This window comes from Pelophylax lessonae (genome assembly GCF_965119305.1).
Source record: "Pelophylax lessonae genome assembly, chromosome: 9".
NCBI classification, from domain to species: domain Eukaryota; kingdom Metazoa; phylum Chordata; class Amphibia; order Anura; family Ranidae; genus Pelophylax; species Pelophylax lessonae.
The window spans coordinates 115,255,918-115,276,317 of NC_138776.1; the positions used below are offsets into that span (position 1 = coordinate 115,255,918).

The window sequence follows — 20,400 nt, forward strand, 5'->3', positions numbered from 1 at the left end:
TTGCAAAATACCCCCTGGTCAGGAAGGGGGTAAAATCTCCCGGGGCTTAAGTGGTTAATCGGGCTGCCCGTAAATGTTACGCAGAAGTAGTGCAGCTGAATGGGATCATTTTTCCAACTCTGCTACTGTGGCCTTAAGTTTGAAATTCCCTTTTTAGTTTCCTGTAATTCTCTCTTTATTGAGTAGACTCAGTCTATAATCTGATAAATAGGCAAGATTAATTATGCAGAGTGGGCGGAGCTTCATGTAAGTGGGTGTGGCAAGTAATTAATAGTTGTGCTGCAAAGTGTCCCTGGAATTTTTTTTTTTTTAATGTTGGCAACTATGTATTCACATTCATATACATTACATTTCAGGTAACCAGCAGAATTGCGCACATGCGCAGCATACACACTGACGGGTCCTATGACTGGTATAGCGGAACTGAAGTGTCGCAGCTTCCCGGGGAAGGTATTGTGAGTGCACTCTTCCTGTTACTGCTGCTTTTGGTTTTCACTTCCTGGACCAGCGGTGTCATCAAGCCGGTGAGTGGTTTCACCTTGGCTTTAACATGAGGTCCTGTGTGGGGTGACCCGGCTGTCTGTGCTCGCTTGGTTCCGGGTGTATGGAGGAGCAGACCGGGTTTAGGGGACAGGCAGCCGGGGGGAAGGTCACCAGGGGACACGGTACTGTCAGTTTTGTGGGTGCTCAGCTGTGTGTCAGAGGCCATTGTGTGCACTGAGGTGCCTCTTCTGTTCTGTCCCCGGAGCTCTCCTGTCTGCCTGTCCTGTGTGTATAGATAGAGTAGGCAGGCTGGCTCCATGCATTCACTACAGAGGGAGACCCCATAATACTTTATAGGTTTATAATATATATATTGTCATTGATTTCCTTTTGTTGAGATTTCTTCCCTCAGTAATGTCAGCTTTCCACAGATTACAATAAAATGTCAGTAAACATGTCACCTTTTATAGATGACGGGACCTACCATGACGGGGCCCTCAGTGGGCACGCCATGCACAGCAGATATAGATGGGCTCCTCCTTTGATGAGGGCCCCCCTGTGTGCGGAGTGCTCCCACAGTCTGTAAGGCTACATTCACATGGCAGTCTAGCAGCAGGCAGGGCTGGACACCTGAAAGTATCAGCAGATCAGTGGATTCTTGCTGCGATTATAAACCCTGCCCGCTCATGCCTGTCAGATTACATTTTTTGCTGATATAAAAAAACCAAAATAATTTGGGTACATTCCACTCTGTACTGCAATGCAGCACAGATACACTACATTACAATACTCTCCAATTCACACAAGAAATACATTCACCCTTTATGTAAACCATTATGTCATAGTTGACGCTGCTTACCCCCAAAAAGCATCTACCGAGATGTATTACCGAACTAGCGGCACAATATCTGACGTGCAGAACCTGAGTTAAAGGATAAGTTCACTTTTTCAAAGAAAATACTAAATGCTAATTTTTTTGCAGGTAAAAAAAAAAAGCATTTTTTTTGGAGCCTGTAAAGCTTTGTACCAGCAATCAATAGATCGCTGGTGCCATGCAGGTCACCATGAGATCTGCCAGTGTATCTACTTCCCTAGACATCCTATATGGGTAAGCAGATACAAACTGACAGGAACCATGAATGAACTACCCTGGCGCTCCACAGTGCCATGGCAGTTCATGTCAAAATCTACAAGCCCACAGCCGCAAAGGCTGCCAGACCTTGTATTATTCAGTGTGCAGAGTCCTGTTATTCAGTGACACGGGTGGGCGGAGCCTCGTTTGGCCATGTTTTTTTAAAAACTGTGACAGTGGGGAGGGAGAAGAACCCCGCTAGCTGTCACATGCGGGGATTGGGGAGGTGCGGGGGCCGATCCGTTCATAACATGCTACAACCTGAATATGGGTGAACTTATCCTTTGAACCCCTCCCCCGCACATCCTACATAGGACCGCAACTAAAACAAGGTGTGCAACATTACAAACATTTCAAAAGCAATTCAATAGGCAGCAGGTGTGATGGGAGAGAGGGAAGAGGGATAAGGCTATGTTCACACTGCTCCGACACAAATGTAGTATGACTACAGATCTGATTTTTCCCTGCAACTTAAAGCGGAGTTCAAGCCTAAACACACACTCACCTGTCCAACGGTCCAGCGATGCGGCCGCCCAAAGCCTCGCTCTTCTCCCTCTCTGCTCTGCGGCACCGGCATCACTGCTGTGGGCACCCGGCTGTGACAGTTTGCGGCTTCACAGCTGGGTACGCACTGCGCACGCGCGAGTTGCGCTACGCGTCGTGATTGGCTGGCAATCTTCTGGGACCTCTGACATGTCCCAGAAGATTGCAGGGAGGGGGAAAGGAGAACTTCCGCTTAGGGTGCCGCGGCGCTCCGAGCGGAAGTGGGAGCGGGTACCTGTCAAAACTAGGTACCCGCTCCCCCCCCCAAAAAAATGACATGCCAAATATGGCATGTCAGGGGGTTAGAACTACCTAAAGCGGAAGTTCCACTTTTGGGTGGAACTCCGCTTTAAGTCCAACTTAGTGTGACTTTTTACACTCTATGGCAGTGATGGTGAACCTTGGCACCCCACATGTTTTGGAACTACATTTCCCATGATGCTCAACTACACTGCAGTGTGCATGAGCATCATGGGACATGTAGTTCCAAAAGATCTGGGGTGTCAAAGTTCGCCATCACTGCTCTATGACACTGAAGTCATATCAAAGTCAGACCTGTTAATACAGCTCTCGTAGGGAACCATTGATTTATACTTGTCATGCGGCATGTGCTCTCAAAGTCAGAGCGTATGTCGCACCAGTGTGAACCGGGCCTAAAGGCCGTACACAAGTAAGAAAGTCTGAAGTAAAATTTAGTCCGACGAACGATTTGCCGATTTTTGGATTGTTAGTATAGTGCTTTCGACAGCCGATTACGAATTTTCGGACGACAAAAACTGGATTTGCAGGCTATAAAATTTTTATCGTATGTGAACACAACGTCCGATTTTCGTTTAATTAGCACAGTTTTCGTCCGAAAAAAATCATAAGAGCAAGACTAGGCATGCTCAGAAACTAAAGAATACATACAAAACAATTCAGCACATGACATCACTTCTGGAGTAGAATTCTGTCGTACGACAATTTTCGTATGAAAGTAACCTCTTCACTTTCCATATGAGACTAGCATGCAACAAAAAACTAAAATGTATCCGATAATCTGATTGTGTGTAACGAGGCTTAAGGGTTGGGGAAAATATTTCACAGGCAGAGGCTTTATTGAAAGGACAAAGACACAAAAGGGAGAATGGAGGAAGGGGAAATCTTCAAATGTCCTCTTCCTCCTTGAAGTCCATCAGGTTATAGTCTCTTGAGCTGATCATGGACCAGTCTGTGACAGTTCTCAATGGACATGCTCTCCCGTTGGTGAATGAGGCACTTTCTGGAGCACCATAAAGCATCCTTAAAGAGGAAGTAAACCCTCCTCTGCAACTTTTACCTATAGGTAAGACTATGATAAGGCTTACCTATAGGTACTGTAAATATCTCCTAAACATGTACAGTTTAGGAGATATTTACCTTACATGCAGCCAGTGACGTCACTGGCGCATGCGCTCTGAAGGAACTCCGCTGGTGCCGTTCCTTCTGAGTCCCGTGTCGTGAGCGTTGGCTCGGAAGACAGGCGACTGAACATGTCCCCGTCATACAGGTAAACGGCGGGGGCTCGTTCTAAGGTAAGTATTTCATAATGAGCTAGTATGCGATGCATACTAGCTCATTATGTGTTTCTCTTTCCTGTTGAAAAAAAAAAAAATTTGATGGGTTTATAACCTCTTTAAAGCAACACATCACCGGCCAGGTGCCATCAATGTCGTCCTGAGCAAAAGTCCCACAGAATAGTCCATTCAGCACACCAAAGTGGGTGATGGCTGCCTGTGGTACAAAGTTCTTGAGCTCTGAGTCCAAGGTACTGTGTCAGATTTATAATCTATACAAATCTTTGGGCTTGTTTACACCTCCTTTGCTCTCCGAAGAGTTGCCCACATACAGGTTTCTCTTCAGAGAGCATTTGACATGCAGAAAGGAGGTGTTGTATTGCCTCCTCACCTCCTGGTTCCACCCTATAAATGCTGGACAAACATTTGCATTGTGTGCCATTGCAGCATGGCCCCCTTCACTTGAAATAGTTGTGCCCAGCAGGCAGTACTGCCCACTGGGACAATTTTGGCCACAGAGCATTGCACCCGCAGCATGGGAACACCCCGGCAATTGCCCCTGCAGCAAAAGAGGGAGTGGTTGAGGGGTGGTGAAAACTAAGTTCAACTGCAGAGTTTTACCTCCCTCCAATCGCAAACCTAAACGAGCCCCATGGCTGGCACTGGCGCTGTTTGCATGTAACCCGCTTATCTAAGCAGTTACATGTGAGTAAAGCCCCTACCCGATTCAGGTCGCAGACCGTGTGCATCCAGGGGGGACACAAACTGGCCACAGATAATCACTCAATTTGTATGCAGCCATAGCACAGTGTTATTGCATCCAGAGGTGGCGTTAAGCCTGTTATGAACACACAGCAAAGTATCCACTGCTTAACTGCAGTGTGACTGGAACTTTACAAGGCTGCAGGTCGGGCACATACCCTAGGACAGGGGTAGGCAACTGTGGCACTCCAGCTTTAGTGAGACTATAAATCCCATTATGCCTCTGGGAGTCATGACTGTGGTGGTCAGTCTGTGCCTGCATGTGAATAACGTTTAGTTTGACATATATACAAAGGGGGCTTCAAAAAGTTTCTGCACTTTTATATATTTTCACTTGAAATGGTGAGGGCGGGAGGAGTAGTAATTGGTTGTGTCCGAGAGTGTCATGTGACTAGTCTGTCTGGCAAACTGGCTAATCTTTCAGTTTAGTATAATTAATGTAATTTGTTTTTTAATTTCTGAATAAAAAGAGTTAAAAAAAATGTGGTAAGGACCCTCGTGTGTGTGTGTGTGTGTGTGTGTGTGTGTGTGTGTGTGTGTGTATGTATATATATATATATATATATATATATATATATATATATACACATCATATATATGGAAATGAATAACCTATATTTGTGTCAGTCCTTTTTTCCTCAAATGTTGCTATTTTTTCATTACCACTGGTAGCCACCAGGTGGGGATGTAGTTTTAAAAACTTTAACTTTGCCTTGTATTGTAGAAAATGGTCCACACAGAAGCCTTTTCTCGCCCTCTTAGCCGGAATGAAGTTGTTGGCTTGATCTTCAGACTAACAATATTTGGTGCAGTTACCTACTTCACAATTAAATGGATGGTTGATGCCATAGATCCTACCAGAAAACAGAAAATCGAAGCTCAGAAGCAGGTAAAGTAGTATCATGAATAAAGATCATCAAAATAAATTACATCAGGAGACCCACTAAATTTTTTTCCTTTGAATATTTTGGGGGGAAAAAATAGCCAATATTACTTTGCTATGGGCTACACAGCTATAGTCTTTCTGTTGCTTTTTATATAGTTTAGCTTCATTATGTGATAGATATCAGATACCAAATATTAAACATTGTCCAGAATCAGCTATGCTCCAGATAAAAAAGGGTACATGAAAATAATATAGATAAATCAACAATGTTGTACTGTCTGGTAATGTTTCTTAAGAAGGAACTCCAGGCAGCTCACAATTGAAGTACATATCGTATGTTTACTCTTTTACCTGCTAAAAGATGTGTGTATTTTTTAGTTGATTTTGCACTTATTCAAACAACATGAATTGTGATAATCCTATGAAACCAACAGCATATCCTACAATAAATGACACTAAAAAGAACCTATATAGACTTTGGTAATGAGGTTTAATTCTGTTCAGCCAGTCCCCTGATTCACATATTGCTGCTGCACTGCACAGGCAGGAAGGAGTAGACTATTCTGCCTGGCTGTGCGGTATAGGAGGGAATTATGAATCGCAATATTAAGCAGAACTGAAATCTTTTGACAGGCAAAACTGTCCACATCTACACACATATTTAAACTTTTTCAGCGATCAGCTGTTTGTTTGCAGTGCTACTTTAATTCTTCATGCATTCAGATGGTGTTTGGATATACAGACACTCTTATTGCCAACAAATTTGTTTTCGTTAGAAATCTTTCCAAAAAGTTATGTTTATGATTAGAGAAAGCAGGGTGCAGAAGGGCACTTCTGTTACTTATCTTGGCTGAGAACTAGAATTTTCTGCTGGGCACATACATAAGGAGCTGTTGGTGCCCAGTGACATGGAATTGATGCTTAGTATACACTGGCCAAAGTAGATGATAACCAATATATGCCTCCAAATACCTTAAGGCACATGCACAACTAATGAGTTTAGCTTTAACTGGGTTTTCATCAGACATCAGTACTTTATTTTTTATTCGGATGCTTTTAAAGGAGTAGTTAGCCGCAGTTCGCAGTTGAAGGTGGAAAAAAAAAATTCCCCTGCAGGGCAATGTCATATTGCGATGCATACTAACACATGAGAATCCCCTTAAAAGGAAGCCCTAAGGCGCCGCCCTGTTACCGCTGAGAGGGCTTCTATGTTCACATGGTCTTCCTTACAGGTTTGCGTCTCCGACTACATGAGTGGCCGGGGGAGGGCAATTACATCACTCCTTCACATAATGTGGGAGCTGCTGTTTATGGCACAATCTCTGAAGGTCCTTTGCAGTAAGGTGGACCTTCACAGCACATGAACTCTGAATATGTCATAAACGGTGCAAGTTTAGGAGATATTCACAGTACCTACAGGTAAGCCTTATTACAGGCTTACCTGTAGGTAAAAGATGAAAAAGTGGGTTTACTACCACTTTAATGCAAGTTAAAGCAGGCTTAAAGGATAAGTTTAACCTTTTTAAAAAAATAAATGCACATCTTTTTGCAGGTAAAAAATGTGCATATATTATTTCTTTTACTTGAAGCCTTTAAAAGCATTGCACCCATGATCAGCAGATTGCAGGGGCCATGCAGGACTTCTGCAGACCTGTCAGTGTATCTGTCTGCTCGTACCTCGTATGGGCAAGCAGATACACACTGACAGCAAGAATGAGTGAACAAACAGAGCACTCAACCGTGCCATGGTAGTTCATTTAAACTACAAACCAGGAGCCGCAAAGGATGTCAGGCGGAGCCCTGCGCTTTCACTGTATTTTCAAACAGTGACGGCGGGTGCCCTGAGAAGATGCCTGCCCGCTGTCACTAGGGAGGAGGGGCATCATGGGAATGGCTGCTACTGTTGGAACATGTTACATGTTCCAACAGGTGAACTTATCCTTTTAAAGCTTACATTTTACATAAACATATTTTAACACTCCTCTAACCTTGTTTTGTTTAAAAGACTTTGAAGGGGTTGTAAACCCTCACATATACCCCGTGAAGTGAATGACCTTAGGTGATATACAGAGATGAAACAACTCATCCCACGTAAGATGTACCTGTTTATCTGCAGTCTTCTGTTTTATGCATCCCTTCAAAATGCAGAATTTATAAGCTTGTCTGAACTGTCAGAAAAAAGGGGGCCGAGAACTGAAATTACATCCTGAAAATCTGTGAGCTCTGAGCGCTGACTAGAAGAAAGAGACACAAACTCCTTCACATAGCCTACAGGAACAGAGCTTAGACTGTTGATCAGCTGGAGATCCCTCCCCTGTCACCTTTTTTCTCTTGTTGTCAGGAAAACTTGTCAGAAGTGATTCATGCTGATAGAGGAACGAAGCAGCAGACTGATATGACGCTTAGTGCTCTTAATTAAGACAAGTACACACTATAGAGGAAAATGCTTTGTTCATATTTCATGGCTAAGGTTTACCATAACCTAACCACTACTGACTGACGCTAAGCCAGGTGACATAGACCCAGCCAATCAGGCTTTTTCTTAACCTGTTTTGAACAATTTGTGTTTTCTCCACCACTCCTCCAGGTTGGCTCCAGTGGCTGCCAATCCCTTTCCTGGCAGAAGTTTGGTATGTGCATATAGTTAGGGTCTACTGCGGTGTTTTAGAAGAAAACTGACACTACTTGCAGATGACACCTGGAAGCTTTAAATCACTACAGTTACACTTTTTAGGTAAATCAGTGTGTACAAGCATTCACTAAAACAAAAAAAAAATCTTTGAACTGACCCAGAGCAAACTCACCCAGACACAATATAAATATGAAGCAAACACAGTATGAACACCAATGTGTGCTGGTGCTTATTAGGTAAACTGCTAAAATGTCTTTTGTTTGCTTAATAATGAAGTTGTTTTGTGTGTCTGTTCTGCTTTTCAGGCTGAGAAACTAATGAGACAGATTGGTGTAAAGAACGTTAAGCTCACTGAATATGAAATGAGCATTGCAGCCCATCTTGTCGACCCACTCAGCATGCTGGTATGTTGTAAATGGCACAGTAACCTCACTTGTTTTCTGAAAGCTTTTTTTATTTTGAAAGTAGGGTACCATGTCTTTCTTAAACAGAACTATGGGCAAAACAAAAAGGGACATTATGATGCTGTTTGTTACGTAACACTTACCAGCCAGTAAGTCTGTTATGTTTCAACTCCCTGAGTTGAGATGAACAATTTAACACTGACAGTTGTTTACAATAGAAAGCTGTTTCATATCTCCTACACAGAACTTTGTGCTCTTGGAAGTAGATAAACACTAAAATCACATACAATTCTAGGTAGCTGCTGCTTTATTTAAACCAATGTAATATATTAGAGTAAAAATATCTAAATTCACTCCAGCAGCGCTTAACCTAATCTAGAAGTTGAAAGGAGCCTCCACCACCCAGTGGTAGATAAATCACCACTTAGTGCAACAGGTGTGATTCACTTCCCTCGTGGCACCTCACTCACTGCCAGTAATTGCCTCTGATCACTGATCGGCAAAACATGCTAAGTCCAGTCACAATGTAGACTTCTGATCGGCTATTTACCCTCCAATAATCACCATTTAGTTAGATTCAAAATTTAAAAAAAGTGGACACAAGGGATCCTCATAGCCTAACCCCCATTTAAATGGCTTTTTATTAAAATTGTTTAAAATTCACACTCACAAACCTATGTAAACAAATGCGTTTTCCAAGTGTAAGTCAGTCTGTGACAAGCTGTGCCAAGCATAACATCATGTCTCACTGCTCTCCCGGATCAACGTCACACCCTGAAGGCTCTCAGAGGAAGTTGGAAGTATAAAATGTCAGGAAGTGATGTCAGTAATGAGTGGATGTGACATCGATCTGGGAGAGAGGCGAGACGTGATGTAATGCTTGGCACAGCCTGACTTACACTTGGAAAACGCATTTGTTTACATATGTTTGTGAGTGCGAATTTTAACCACTTCAACACTGGAAGGTTTTACCCCCTTAATGACCAGGCCATTTTTTGCAATTCGGCATTGTGTTACTTTAGCAAAAAATTGCACGGTCATGCGACGCTGTACCCAAATACAGTTGATGTCCTTTTTTTCCCACAAATAGAGCTTTCTTTTGGTGGTATTTGATCACCTCTGCGGGTTTGATTTTGCGCTATAAAAAAATAGCGACACTTTTGAAAAAAACACAATATTTTTTACTATCTGCTATAAAACATTCCCAATAAAAAAAAAATTAAAAAATCTAATTTTATTTTATCAGTTTAGGTCCATTTGTATTCTGCTACATATTTTTGGTAAAAAAAATCCCAAAAAGCGTATTTTAATTGGTTTACGCAGAAGTTATAGCGTTTACAAACTACGGGATAGATTTTTGGACTTTTTTTTTAATTAGTAATGGCCGCAATAAGCAATTTGTAGCAGGACTACGACATTGCGGTGGACAGATCGGACCCCGAACTGACATTTTTGACACTTTTTGGGAACCAGTGACATGATACAGTAATCAGTGCTAAATAATATGCACTTCTACTTCATAAATGACACTGGCAGGGAAGGGGTTGACACTGGGGGTGATCAAAGGGGTTAATGTATGCCTAACAATGCTTACTGACTGTGGGGGGGATGGGCTCTGCGACAGGGACAGAGAGATCGGGGTTTCAGCTTAGCTGAAACTCCTAATCTCTCTCTGCCTGTGTGACAGAAGACTCACCTGCTATGTTTACATAAGCATGCGGATCATCTGTTGGTTTCTGTGAGGATCATAGGAGGGCGGTGGCGATCGCCGCTGCTCCTCCCACGGCCCGCCTCCCACTGTGTCTACGTGATCTATGTGATTTTGTGCAGCCAAGCCGCCCCGGCACGCAGTAAATCAGCGGGTGGGGGCGGTCAGCAACTGGTTAAACTATTTTAATAAAGAGCCATTTGAATGGGATTACACTATGAGGATCGCTTGTGTACTCTTTGTTTACATTTTTAGTCTAACTTGAAGATGATTATTGGATGGTAAAGAGCCGACCCAGAATCTACATTGTGACTGGAGCCCTAAGCGTGTTTTGCCGAACAGTGATGGCTGGGAGTGAATCACACTTGTTGCACTAAGTGGCGATTTGAAGTGAACTGCATGTAATTATTGATGGACTTTTATGAATATTGGATGGACATTGATTTTCATGTGTTTATACTTCTATCACTGGGAGGTAGAGGCTCCTTTCAACTTCTAAATTAGGTTAAGCACTGCTGGAGTGATTTTAGATATTTTTACTCTGATATAAATAAACAGCTGTTATTCATTTATTTGAAACCTTTATCCCAAAATATAGAAAAAAACACTGCTGTAACTGCTTGGAAAGTATTAGTTGTATTCAGGCTTTATAAAAATAGGAAGCGGCGCTAAATCCTAATAGTGCAATCATGAATAGTCATATGGTAAATATTAAAAAAGAATAGCGCACACATGCAAAAGAAATGACTATCAAATATGGAGACAATCCATAAATACAAATGGGGATTTAGTCCCACCATATGGCCATATCGTGCTCAAGCCCACCACTGCGTCAAAGTACCCCATTATCAGTGGGTCCTACACTATCCCTAAAAAAGGGGTGAATCCAACCTCTCTTACCCTTGGAGACAACACTCCTTGCTGGGAAAGATGTGCTAATGCACTACAGGGGACTTCTCCTATATCTACTTGATAGTGGACACCAATAGAGTACAGGTGTGTGTGGGGGATGGGATGCTCAACCTCAGAAGTCTGGTCAGACCGAATACATAATAAACAAGCAAAAAATTGGGGGAGCAAACCCTGAACATGTATATCTAAAGCCAGTGCAGCTATGGACCAAGCAACATGTATATTAAAAAAGAATAGCGCACACATGCAAAACAAATGACTATCAAATATGGAGACAATCCATAAATAAAAATGGGGATTTAGTCCCGCCATATGGCCATATCGTGCTCAAGCCCACCACTGCGTCAAAGTACCCCATTATCAGTGGGTCCTACACTATCCATAAATATATGGTGGGACTAAATCCCCATTTTTATTCATGGATTGTCTCCATATTTGATAGTCATTTATTTTGCATGTGTGCGCTTTTCTTTTTTAATATACATGTTGCTTGGTCCATAGCTGCACTGGCTTTAGATATACATGTTCAGGGTTTGCTCCCCCAATTTTTTGCTTGTTTATATGGTAAATATTGTAGCATGAAAACAACTAAACATGCAGTGAATAAATTATGAGCAAAATAAATCTTCGGGAAAAAAAAACAATCATATGAAAGTGATATCTTGAAATAAGTGCAAAATCCAGTGTCAGCCACCTTCATTGATTTCAATGGTAATGCTCAATAACCGCCCCTTACAGCACCTAGAGCGTTTTATCGTGTGTTAGTGAACCATTTATAAAGTGTTAGCTAGGCTTTGGAGGAGAGGCAGTGGAGGTTCCTGTATGCCAGAATTCACTGGGAAGTAATAGAGATTTAGGACAGAGCAGCTCCAGTCACTTCCTGTTCATACAGAGCACCCCTGTGGTAACACCATTTGCTTCTGCGTGCAGGCGAAAGCATCAACCAGCCAACAATACTGACAGTGCCAGGCAGGAGCAGAGGCATTGAGCATTATTTTCTGTGGCAGAGCTTTTTGTTTCAGTAAGCTGAGCTGGACCAAGGCAAGTGTCCAAGAGATCAAAATATACTAATCCATCTTGCAGAGAAATCACATGTCTACCATAGCACCACAACCTAACCACGCCTCAAAGTGGATCATTTTCTCTACATCACTTCCCCTTTAAGCACTTCACACTAGAAAAGCAACACCTCCATGGGCATTTATTCTAGTATTCTTGAAGCATTTTCAACACATCATAAACGCAACAAAAGCATGTCATAAGTATCATAAATGCTATAGGAGCATTTGGTGAGCATTGCTTCGTTCTTCATAATCAACACGCATGTGAATGAGCCTTTAGACATGAAGTGTGTCGCTGGTCAGATAACCAGGAAAAAGGAATGAAGCCGCCACATACTAAGGGTTTGTATGCTGGGTATAGGGTTCTGTATATGCAAGTTTTTTTTATTTGTCATGTTATTGGTTGGACTTAATGAACTTCTGTGTTGTGTTTTTGTTTTTTGTTTTTTTTTTTCCCAACTTGATGAACTGTTACCTGTTGGATTGTCTTACTGGGAGTCCAGTGGAAAGGTGTCCTTGTCTGTGACTCTGCCTTCTTCCAAAGCTGTGGTGTCACTTTTCCCCACAGCTTGACTCCTAATTAATTGTTTATTCTGCAATATTAAGAATTTTAACAAGGAGAGTTGCACTATGACTGGCACATGACCTGGTGTGGTAGTCTCCTGCACAGATGTTGGCTCTAAGAATAATTGAGAAGTGTGTAGATTTTTACCTTAGCCCCTCAACACTTCTAAAAATGTCCTAAAAGTGAATACTTGCTTTATTGGCTCTCTTTACTCCTTTTGTTGAGATCTCCATGTAGTGCTTGTTACTGTGATTCCCCCAGCACATTCGTTTTTAGTGCCCATGAGTCCATCACTGTTTGGTTTCAGTGTGAGGAACCTTAACCTGCTGTGCCCTCTATCGCTAGTGCTCACCTTAACCTTCACCCTAACCTTCCCTAATGGTACATAAGCATTTTGTTTTGCATGCTTACCTGCTCTGCTATCACAGCCTCTGTGGTAAAGTCTGACAGTCCTACAATAAAGAAACTATCACTGTAAAGTAGTGACAGCTAGTTCTCTGCAAGGAATATTGGCAGCTGCCCTATAAAATCCATTAATTGTCAGTTTTTAGGATGGAGCAGTCCACATGAAACATAATGGAGTTTTGACAGCATCCCCATTCAGCAAATATGAACAAAACTGGTCCTCCATACAGAATGGAGAATTGTAAATGGCATCCTGGTAACATTCCGTTGTCTTGATAGGATAACATGACAGGAAGTGCCAGATTAGTAATCTGATTATGGTCAGTAATAATCCATAATGAATGTTGGGTAGAGCGTTGCCCACATTATCATGTGACTTTAGCCTTTTTTTTTTTCTTCCCACCAGGTGACATGGAGCGACATTGCTGGCCTGGATGATGTGATAACAGATCTGAAAGATACTGTTATTCTCCCAATAAGAAAGAAGCATTTGTTTGAGAACTCAAGACTGCTGCAGCCTCCCAAAGGTGTTGTGCACTTTGCTTACATACATACTTCAGTTTATAAATTTCTCATATTTTCATCAAGGTATGCAAATCTGTATTCAAAACCAGGTCCACAAAATTACTAGTTCAGTTTTTGGTGGATGATTTACTTGCCATCTTCTTTCTGCTGGAGAGTTCATTGGAAACATTTTCCCACAGTAGGGAGTGTCTCATAACATCTCCTTCATAGCAAAACCAAGTTGCCACTCTTTGGTTGCTCAGTATTCGTTTTCTTTTTTCAATTTTCTAGAAAAATGAATTAGAGAAAAGTGACAAACTCATTTGGCATTGTAATAACATAGAAAGTTTGTTAGTAATTGTCTTGCAGCTGCCATTAAAATGTAATTATCAACCAACATGTAAAACTCGGTAGATGCGGTCTTTTTTTTTTTTTTTTATTGGTATATGTGCAGTTTTTGTTTTTATTTGCGCTGTGAAATCAACCTCTTGGGTCATAACTCACCCTGCCTAGTGTGTATGGAAGAAGGCCTTATGCTGATGTCCTTACTGGTAAAAGTAGTTGTGAAATGAAAGGCTGTCTTGGCAAAATTTGCTTACAAAAAGACTTACAAGGCATATCTGGGTTCCAGACATCCACTTGTTCAAACAGCCACAGATCCAATAAAGAGCACATTTTGACCCCTGGACATTCTCCCTTATTAAAACGGCCAATCATGCCTTGCTGGAAATGACATTTTATTGCTGTACATAGATCCTAGAAAAAAATTCTGCGTTCACTTATTCTATTGACCAGTGTATACATTACCTGCCAATTATATTATACAACAGGATGTGATTGAATACCATACCTTTCGTTCATTCCTCGCATAAATTCTTAAAGTGTAACCACAAATTTTTCTTCTAAAACGACTGCACTCTGATATCTCAGTGATCTGCTGTACTGGCTTTCGTGTCAGTTGCAGCTTACTTGAAGTGTTTAACTAGTTGGTTTGAACTAACTCGGGCTTTCCATCCAGCAACAGTCTTGGGACTCATTTACACTTGCAGTGGAGGAGGCAAAAAAAAAAATAGGTGGTTAAGCTATGGTTTTTCCACCCCCCCCCCCCCCCATAAGCTGTAAAGGCAGCTGAACAGGATTGTACGCATGACATGGCTGCAGCAGAAATTATACCCTGTCACGTTAGGCAGGCAATACCGCCACCAAATGGTGACCCATTCGAGAGAATGGAGCCACGCCAGTTGCAATGCTGTACTGTGGGCTTTTAAGGATTAACAAGGGCATTAAAGAGGTGACATATCGCCTCCCAGCCTCCTGTCAACTACCCAAGGGGCAAAAAGGGCTGCCAAAAAAATGTAATCTAGGCCTTACTCTTCATAACCTTCATGGAGGCACAGAGCCCTTCAGCAATAACCTTCACTCACCACGTAGGATCTGAGGTGCACCTCCTTGGTGCAGATGCTGCTGGTTCAGGTGAGCCAGCTAAGGCAATGTCTTTTTGGAGAACGATTTGAGCGAGGCTATTACTTTCAGTATTGTCAAGTGCAGAGTCAGGCAACTTTTTCTGTCTCTTTGGGACTTCCACTTTTCCCCAGCTGTGAAAGCAGTGCAACACCTAGATGGAATAGAACAGTGTCTGAAACAGGAAACTTAGCCAAGGCAGAAGCCCTTGATGTGGAGGGAACTATTAAGAGGGATTAAAAGGTAGTCCCGAGATAGAGGTACTCCAGCTAGTGAAATGCCATAGGAACAGGAGGAAGAGACTACCCCCAGTTGTCTAATGAGACTAAAGAATTACACCGACTACCTGATCCGCAGAGACAGGACTCCAGGTCTGCTCAGAACACAAACCCTCAACAGGGAGTTCCCTTCCTGATGACAAAGGAGCTAATGGTACACCAATTGTGGGCCTTTTTAGGGATGGCTTAAGCCAGGTATACAGGTAGATGCCAACTCTGGAACACCCTGAGGCCTAAGTTGGCTGGATCTTACAGGAGTCTGGATGGAGCTGACCACAAGGATCCAAAAAGCCGACTCCCTTAATAGCAGGTTGCCTGATAATACTACATTGGGCATGCCAGGGAAGGGTAACTGACTGCACACAGCCAATGCTCCAAAAAGCATTAGTAGAGCCCAAGTGACAATGAAGATCCAGGCCCTTGTCCAAGTAGGGAACATTTAGAGTTGGTGCCCAGCCGCCCATATAGATCAGAGAGTGCCTCTGGAGAGAAAGGACCTTTTTGCGGGGGGTTAACCTGTACTATGAAGATTTGTTCATGTTCCAGGGAGGGAATGGGGCCTGATAGGACATTCTTCCAGAATCTTGAGTTAACATAAGAACTGGAGAGCAGGGTCCTAAGATGGGAGGAACCCAGACAGACTAGTTAATTGCAGGGTCCAGTGTAGTAGAACTGAGGATATAATAAGGAACAAATGAAGGGTGCTCTAGAGGCAATAAATTAGCCTGTAGGCTAAAGGGGGGGTTCTCTGTACGGAATGCTACTCAATCACCAGGATGCACAATCAACACACAAACAGACACCCACACACATAGAAGTAGGGCACAACTTCCTTCAGAAGGCATTTCAGTGGGGTTATCTGGCCTTGATTTGAGCCCTAGGTGCTGAGTGCAAGTCAGGCTCAGAGGGCCTAGGCGCACCTACTGCAGCAATAATCCCTTTGGAGAGAACCAACCCAGCCTGACAGATTAGGGTCACCACCAACACAGAGTGGAGGGCAGAACCAACAAAACTGCACTGTGATACATTGAGGGATTATTGCTGCTTGTCAGTAGAATCTTTTAAATGTAGGCACACCTTCCACCTGAATAATGGTGTTCCTGTTAAGGTGGTACACTGGTCAAACGAGAGTAGGAACAGGTTACCGTTTAACAAACTCAAAGAAGAATTACCAGCACACTCTTAGGTGGAGCCCAGGACCCCTCAGCATGCTTCCAGTATGGACTGAACAAGTCGAAAAGCGGTTGTCAGGGAAAGGACTTTGCAGCTAGCTGTAAGAACTCTAAAAGACCCAAGGCAGGAGACATACTGATCCTCCAAACTCAGAGCATGCACCACATGAATAAGGTCTGACATAACCCCCTGTAATTCTAATGTGACGGCAGGAGGTTGTGGTGCCAAAAACAGCCTCTTCAGAAACAAACTGTTGGAACCCTGAATCTTAGTCAGAAATGGTCACAGGAACCGGTGGTCCTGCCTGTTCTGAGGGCTCTAGAGCATCAAATAAAGACTGCAGGGAATGGTGCTTCAGTATGTTTAGAGCCTCTGTGGTCAATGTGTGCACAGAGATGAGCTGATAAGGTCCAAAAGTCCACCATGGACATTGTGGTTCCTGAGGACAGGACAGGGGACATGGTCTCTTCCCATGGAGCTCTGGAAGGCTCAAAAGAAGACCCTTTACCTCTAGAGGTAATGAGTTCCAGCTTACAGGCACTGGTTCATTCAGGGGACCCTGAGTAGATACCCTTGTAACAACTAGTGGAATATGAGCTGGGGTCACCCTTAGCAGTGGGAGTGTCCCCTCTATGTCAACACATTTTGCCTTGCCCTTTGGCCCTAGTTGCATTATCCCGTGTATTGGTGAGGCCCCTTTCACACAGGCGGACCGTTCAGACCTGCCTGTTCGTTTTTTTGGCAGATCTGAACGGTCCCCCCCATGTATTCCTATGGGGCATCGGATGTCAGCGGAGACATGTCTGCTGACATCCGATCCGATCCGTCAAATCTGGACGGATGGAAACCCTATTTTCCATCCGTCGATCGGATCGGATGACGGTCCGTTCCCATCCGATTTCCCCCATAGAGATGCATGGGGAACTGACAGCTGTGTCTCCGCACACAGCGCGGAGACACAGCTGTCATCTTCTGCTCGAAAAGCGGAGTCCATTTGACGGACATAGTGTGTGAAAGAGCCCTAATGCAGCTAGGTCCAAAGGGTAAGGCAAGGCCTCATTTGCAAACCCAGGCAGCTGATGAGAGTTGGGTGATTAATCATAGAAGAAATGGCTGCACTCCAGGTGTGATCAAAATTCATGTTTATTGGCTGAACATCCCAATGTGACAAATGTGGCAAGCTATACCTTGCCACATTTGTCACATTGGGATGTTCACCCAATAAACCTGAATTTTGATCACACCTGGAGTGCAGCCATTTCTTCTATGATTAATTATCCACGGAGGCGAGCCGAGGCGTGCACCGATGTGTCATCAGGCTTCAGGAATCACCTAGAGCAGTGAGTTCTCTTTTGTATGAGAATTGGGTGGCCAAAGATGACCAAATCACAATAGGTGGGCAGTGACAACAGACTGGTGATCAGAGTTCTACGATGCGCTTGCAAGCTGGTGCAGCAGATGGATGATTGATGTTTACTTTACAGTGAACAGCAGGAAAAGTAGTGCACATGGGAATCTTTGCCCAGCGGATGAGATTAGCACCCAATCTCTGTGTTAACTCTACCACATGGTGGGACATGAAGGACATCCAACCATGTGGATTGGGATTTAGCTCCAGTTGTAGCCTGACTAGCCTTGTTCAGAAAGTAGGTCTTTATAGAAAGGGTCATGCTCTGGGGCTGTGTTATCTTCGTGGTTATCTTTTACCAGTACACTCAAATCTTTAAAGTACCAGAATATAGAGCCCAGTGCCGGAAGGTTGCATTTCAGGCTGGCCCTGCATAGCTAGTCAATCTCTTTCCTGTTATGACCTTCAAGGCCAGGCTGAGAAAATGCTGTTCTGGATAGCTGTTATGTAGAGACCAACTCATACAGTGATGTAGAAAGGAATCTTGATTAGTGATTGTAAAGTCTTGTGTGTGTTTTATTTTTTTTTTATTTTTTAAATAACAAACATGTTATACTTACTTCTTCTGTGCAGTTGGTTTTGCACGGGGCAGCCGGATCCTCCTCTTCTCGGGTCCCTCTTCATTGCTCCTAGACCCTCCCTACTGACGTGTGCCCCCACAGCAAGCAGCTTGCTATGAATGCACCCGAGCCGAGCTGCAGCTCTGTGTGTCCATTCAAACACAGAGCTGGGGTTCAGCGCCACCCGCTCTCTCTCCTGATTGGCTAACTGACTTAGCCAATGACGCCACTGCTGTGTCTCAGCCAATTGAATCAGGAGATTGAATCAGGAGAATCAGAAGAGTCCTGGACGGCCGAGGGACTTGTGGACAGAGATGGGGCTCGGGTAATTATTAGGGGGTACTGAGGAGGCTGCTTCACACAGAAGGCTTTTTATCCTAGTGCATAGAATGCATTAGGATAAAAAAAAAACTTCTGATGTCCTTTTAAGGTTAGTAGAAAAGGAATTAAGAAAAAAAAAGGCTAGCACAAAAACTGGTTGGAACTGCAGAAAAGACTTCCATCCTATTAGGTGACACTAGTAAAAGCAAAAAAAAAGAGGCATGCTGGGTAAAAGAGGGGTTTTACTGGGGGCTGGCTTACAATTTTTGTTTGCGTCCAATTCTTCTGTAAGCAGCAGCATAACAACCTGACTGAATTTCTGTGACCCTTAATAGATGAGAAAGTATTGTGATTTCTGGTTGGCTTTCTCTCGTTAAGTATGCATTATTCACACTCTGAAATCAGCCCCAATCAATTATCGTGTGCTGTTATATTATAGGTGTGCTTCTCTATGGACCTCCAGGATGTGGTAAAACTATGATCGCCAAAGCAACAGCCAAGGAAGCCGGATGTCGCTTTATTAATCTGCAGCCATCCACGTTGACAGACAAGTGGTATGGGGAGTCTCAGAAATTGGCTGCTGCAGTGTTTTCTCTGGCGGTGAAACTTCAGCCATCTATTATCTTCATTGATGAAATTGGTAAATTTCTCTTTTGTGGATATAAAGTTAATTTGCATTCTGCTCATGCATCAGCACATTCTGTCACTTGATCTGAATATTGGACAGTCTGATCTGAAACAGAAGAAAACTACCCCTAATTTAAAATTTCTTCATTCAGGTTGAACATTTTTTTTTGGGATCATATGGGTTAGACAGTTACTGTACACATTGACAGATGCAGTCATCATGCACCATCTCTCTGATATGCATGGAAGCCTTTAGCACACTCCATGAAATATAAAGGGAGCAGATCTTTGTAGAATTGCAGTTTCACTACTAACAAGAGCTTTACTATACCAGCTCTTGGATGCTGGGATGGAGTAGGGGAAATAAAGGTGGACCGAGGAATAGAGTGCTTTATGGCAATTAATACATATCTTTATATAATAGACTCTTATATTGAAAGTGCAAAGGTATGGGGTATAAGGCTGTATTCTTCTACCACAGTACATGAGCAGTGAGTGTATGGTAATAGAGTTTTACTCGACTTCGTTTCTGGAGGTAGTTGGGCTGCACATTTCCGTAGAACATATTTTCTCATTTTTACCTTCTGTTTTCATAAAGATTCTTTCCTTCGAAGTCGTTCAAGTACTGACCATGAGGCAACAGCAATGATGAAAGCACAGTTCATGAGTCTGTGGGATGGACTGGATACAGATTATAGCTGTCAGGTATTTATCCACAGCTAACAATTATTTTTTTTTTATTAAAGTTATTTAGCCCAAAATGTCAAATTTCAGGTATGTGTCTGTGTTAATATGTAATTGCATTAAAAAGTAGCCTTTTCTCTTTGTATTGTTTACTTGGCTCTGAAAAAACTGTTGATCCTGATCGTCCCCCAGCTTTTCTGTTGTTTTTTTTTTTTTTTTTTTTCTTTAATAGATTTTTAGTAGGGTTTTACAGATCAGGAAAACTGTATCACTCTAGACCAGGTATAGAATAACATATAACAACGACAACAACAACTGCATTTTTTTTTTTTTTGGCTCAACAGTATTTTTAAGGT

General features: G+C 42.8%; 1 protein-coding gene across 1 annotated transcript in view; it reads left to right on the top strand.

The window, feature by feature from the left end:
- The first annotated feature begins 398 nt into the window (after positions 1 to 398).
- The window catches only part of ATAD1 (ATPase family AAA domain containing 1), a 42,456-nt gene continuing 22,454 nt past the window's right edge, over positions 399 to 20,400 (top strand). Inside the window, exons 1-6 of the mRNA XM_082267569.1 lie at positions 399 to 524; positions 5,180 to 5,344; positions 8,279 to 8,377; positions 13,435 to 13,555; positions 19,173 to 19,373; positions 19,959 to 20,065. Of these exons, the coding sequence (XP_082123695.1) occupies positions 5,183 to 5,344; positions 8,279 to 8,377; positions 13,435 to 13,555; positions 19,173 to 19,373; positions 19,959 to 20,065 (690 nt within the window). The 5' untranslated portion in view covers positions 399 to 524; positions 5,180 to 5,182. The remainder of the gene's footprint in view (positions 525 to 5,179; positions 5,345 to 8,278; positions 8,378 to 13,434; positions 13,556 to 19,172; positions 19,374 to 19,958; positions 20,066 to 20,400) is intronic.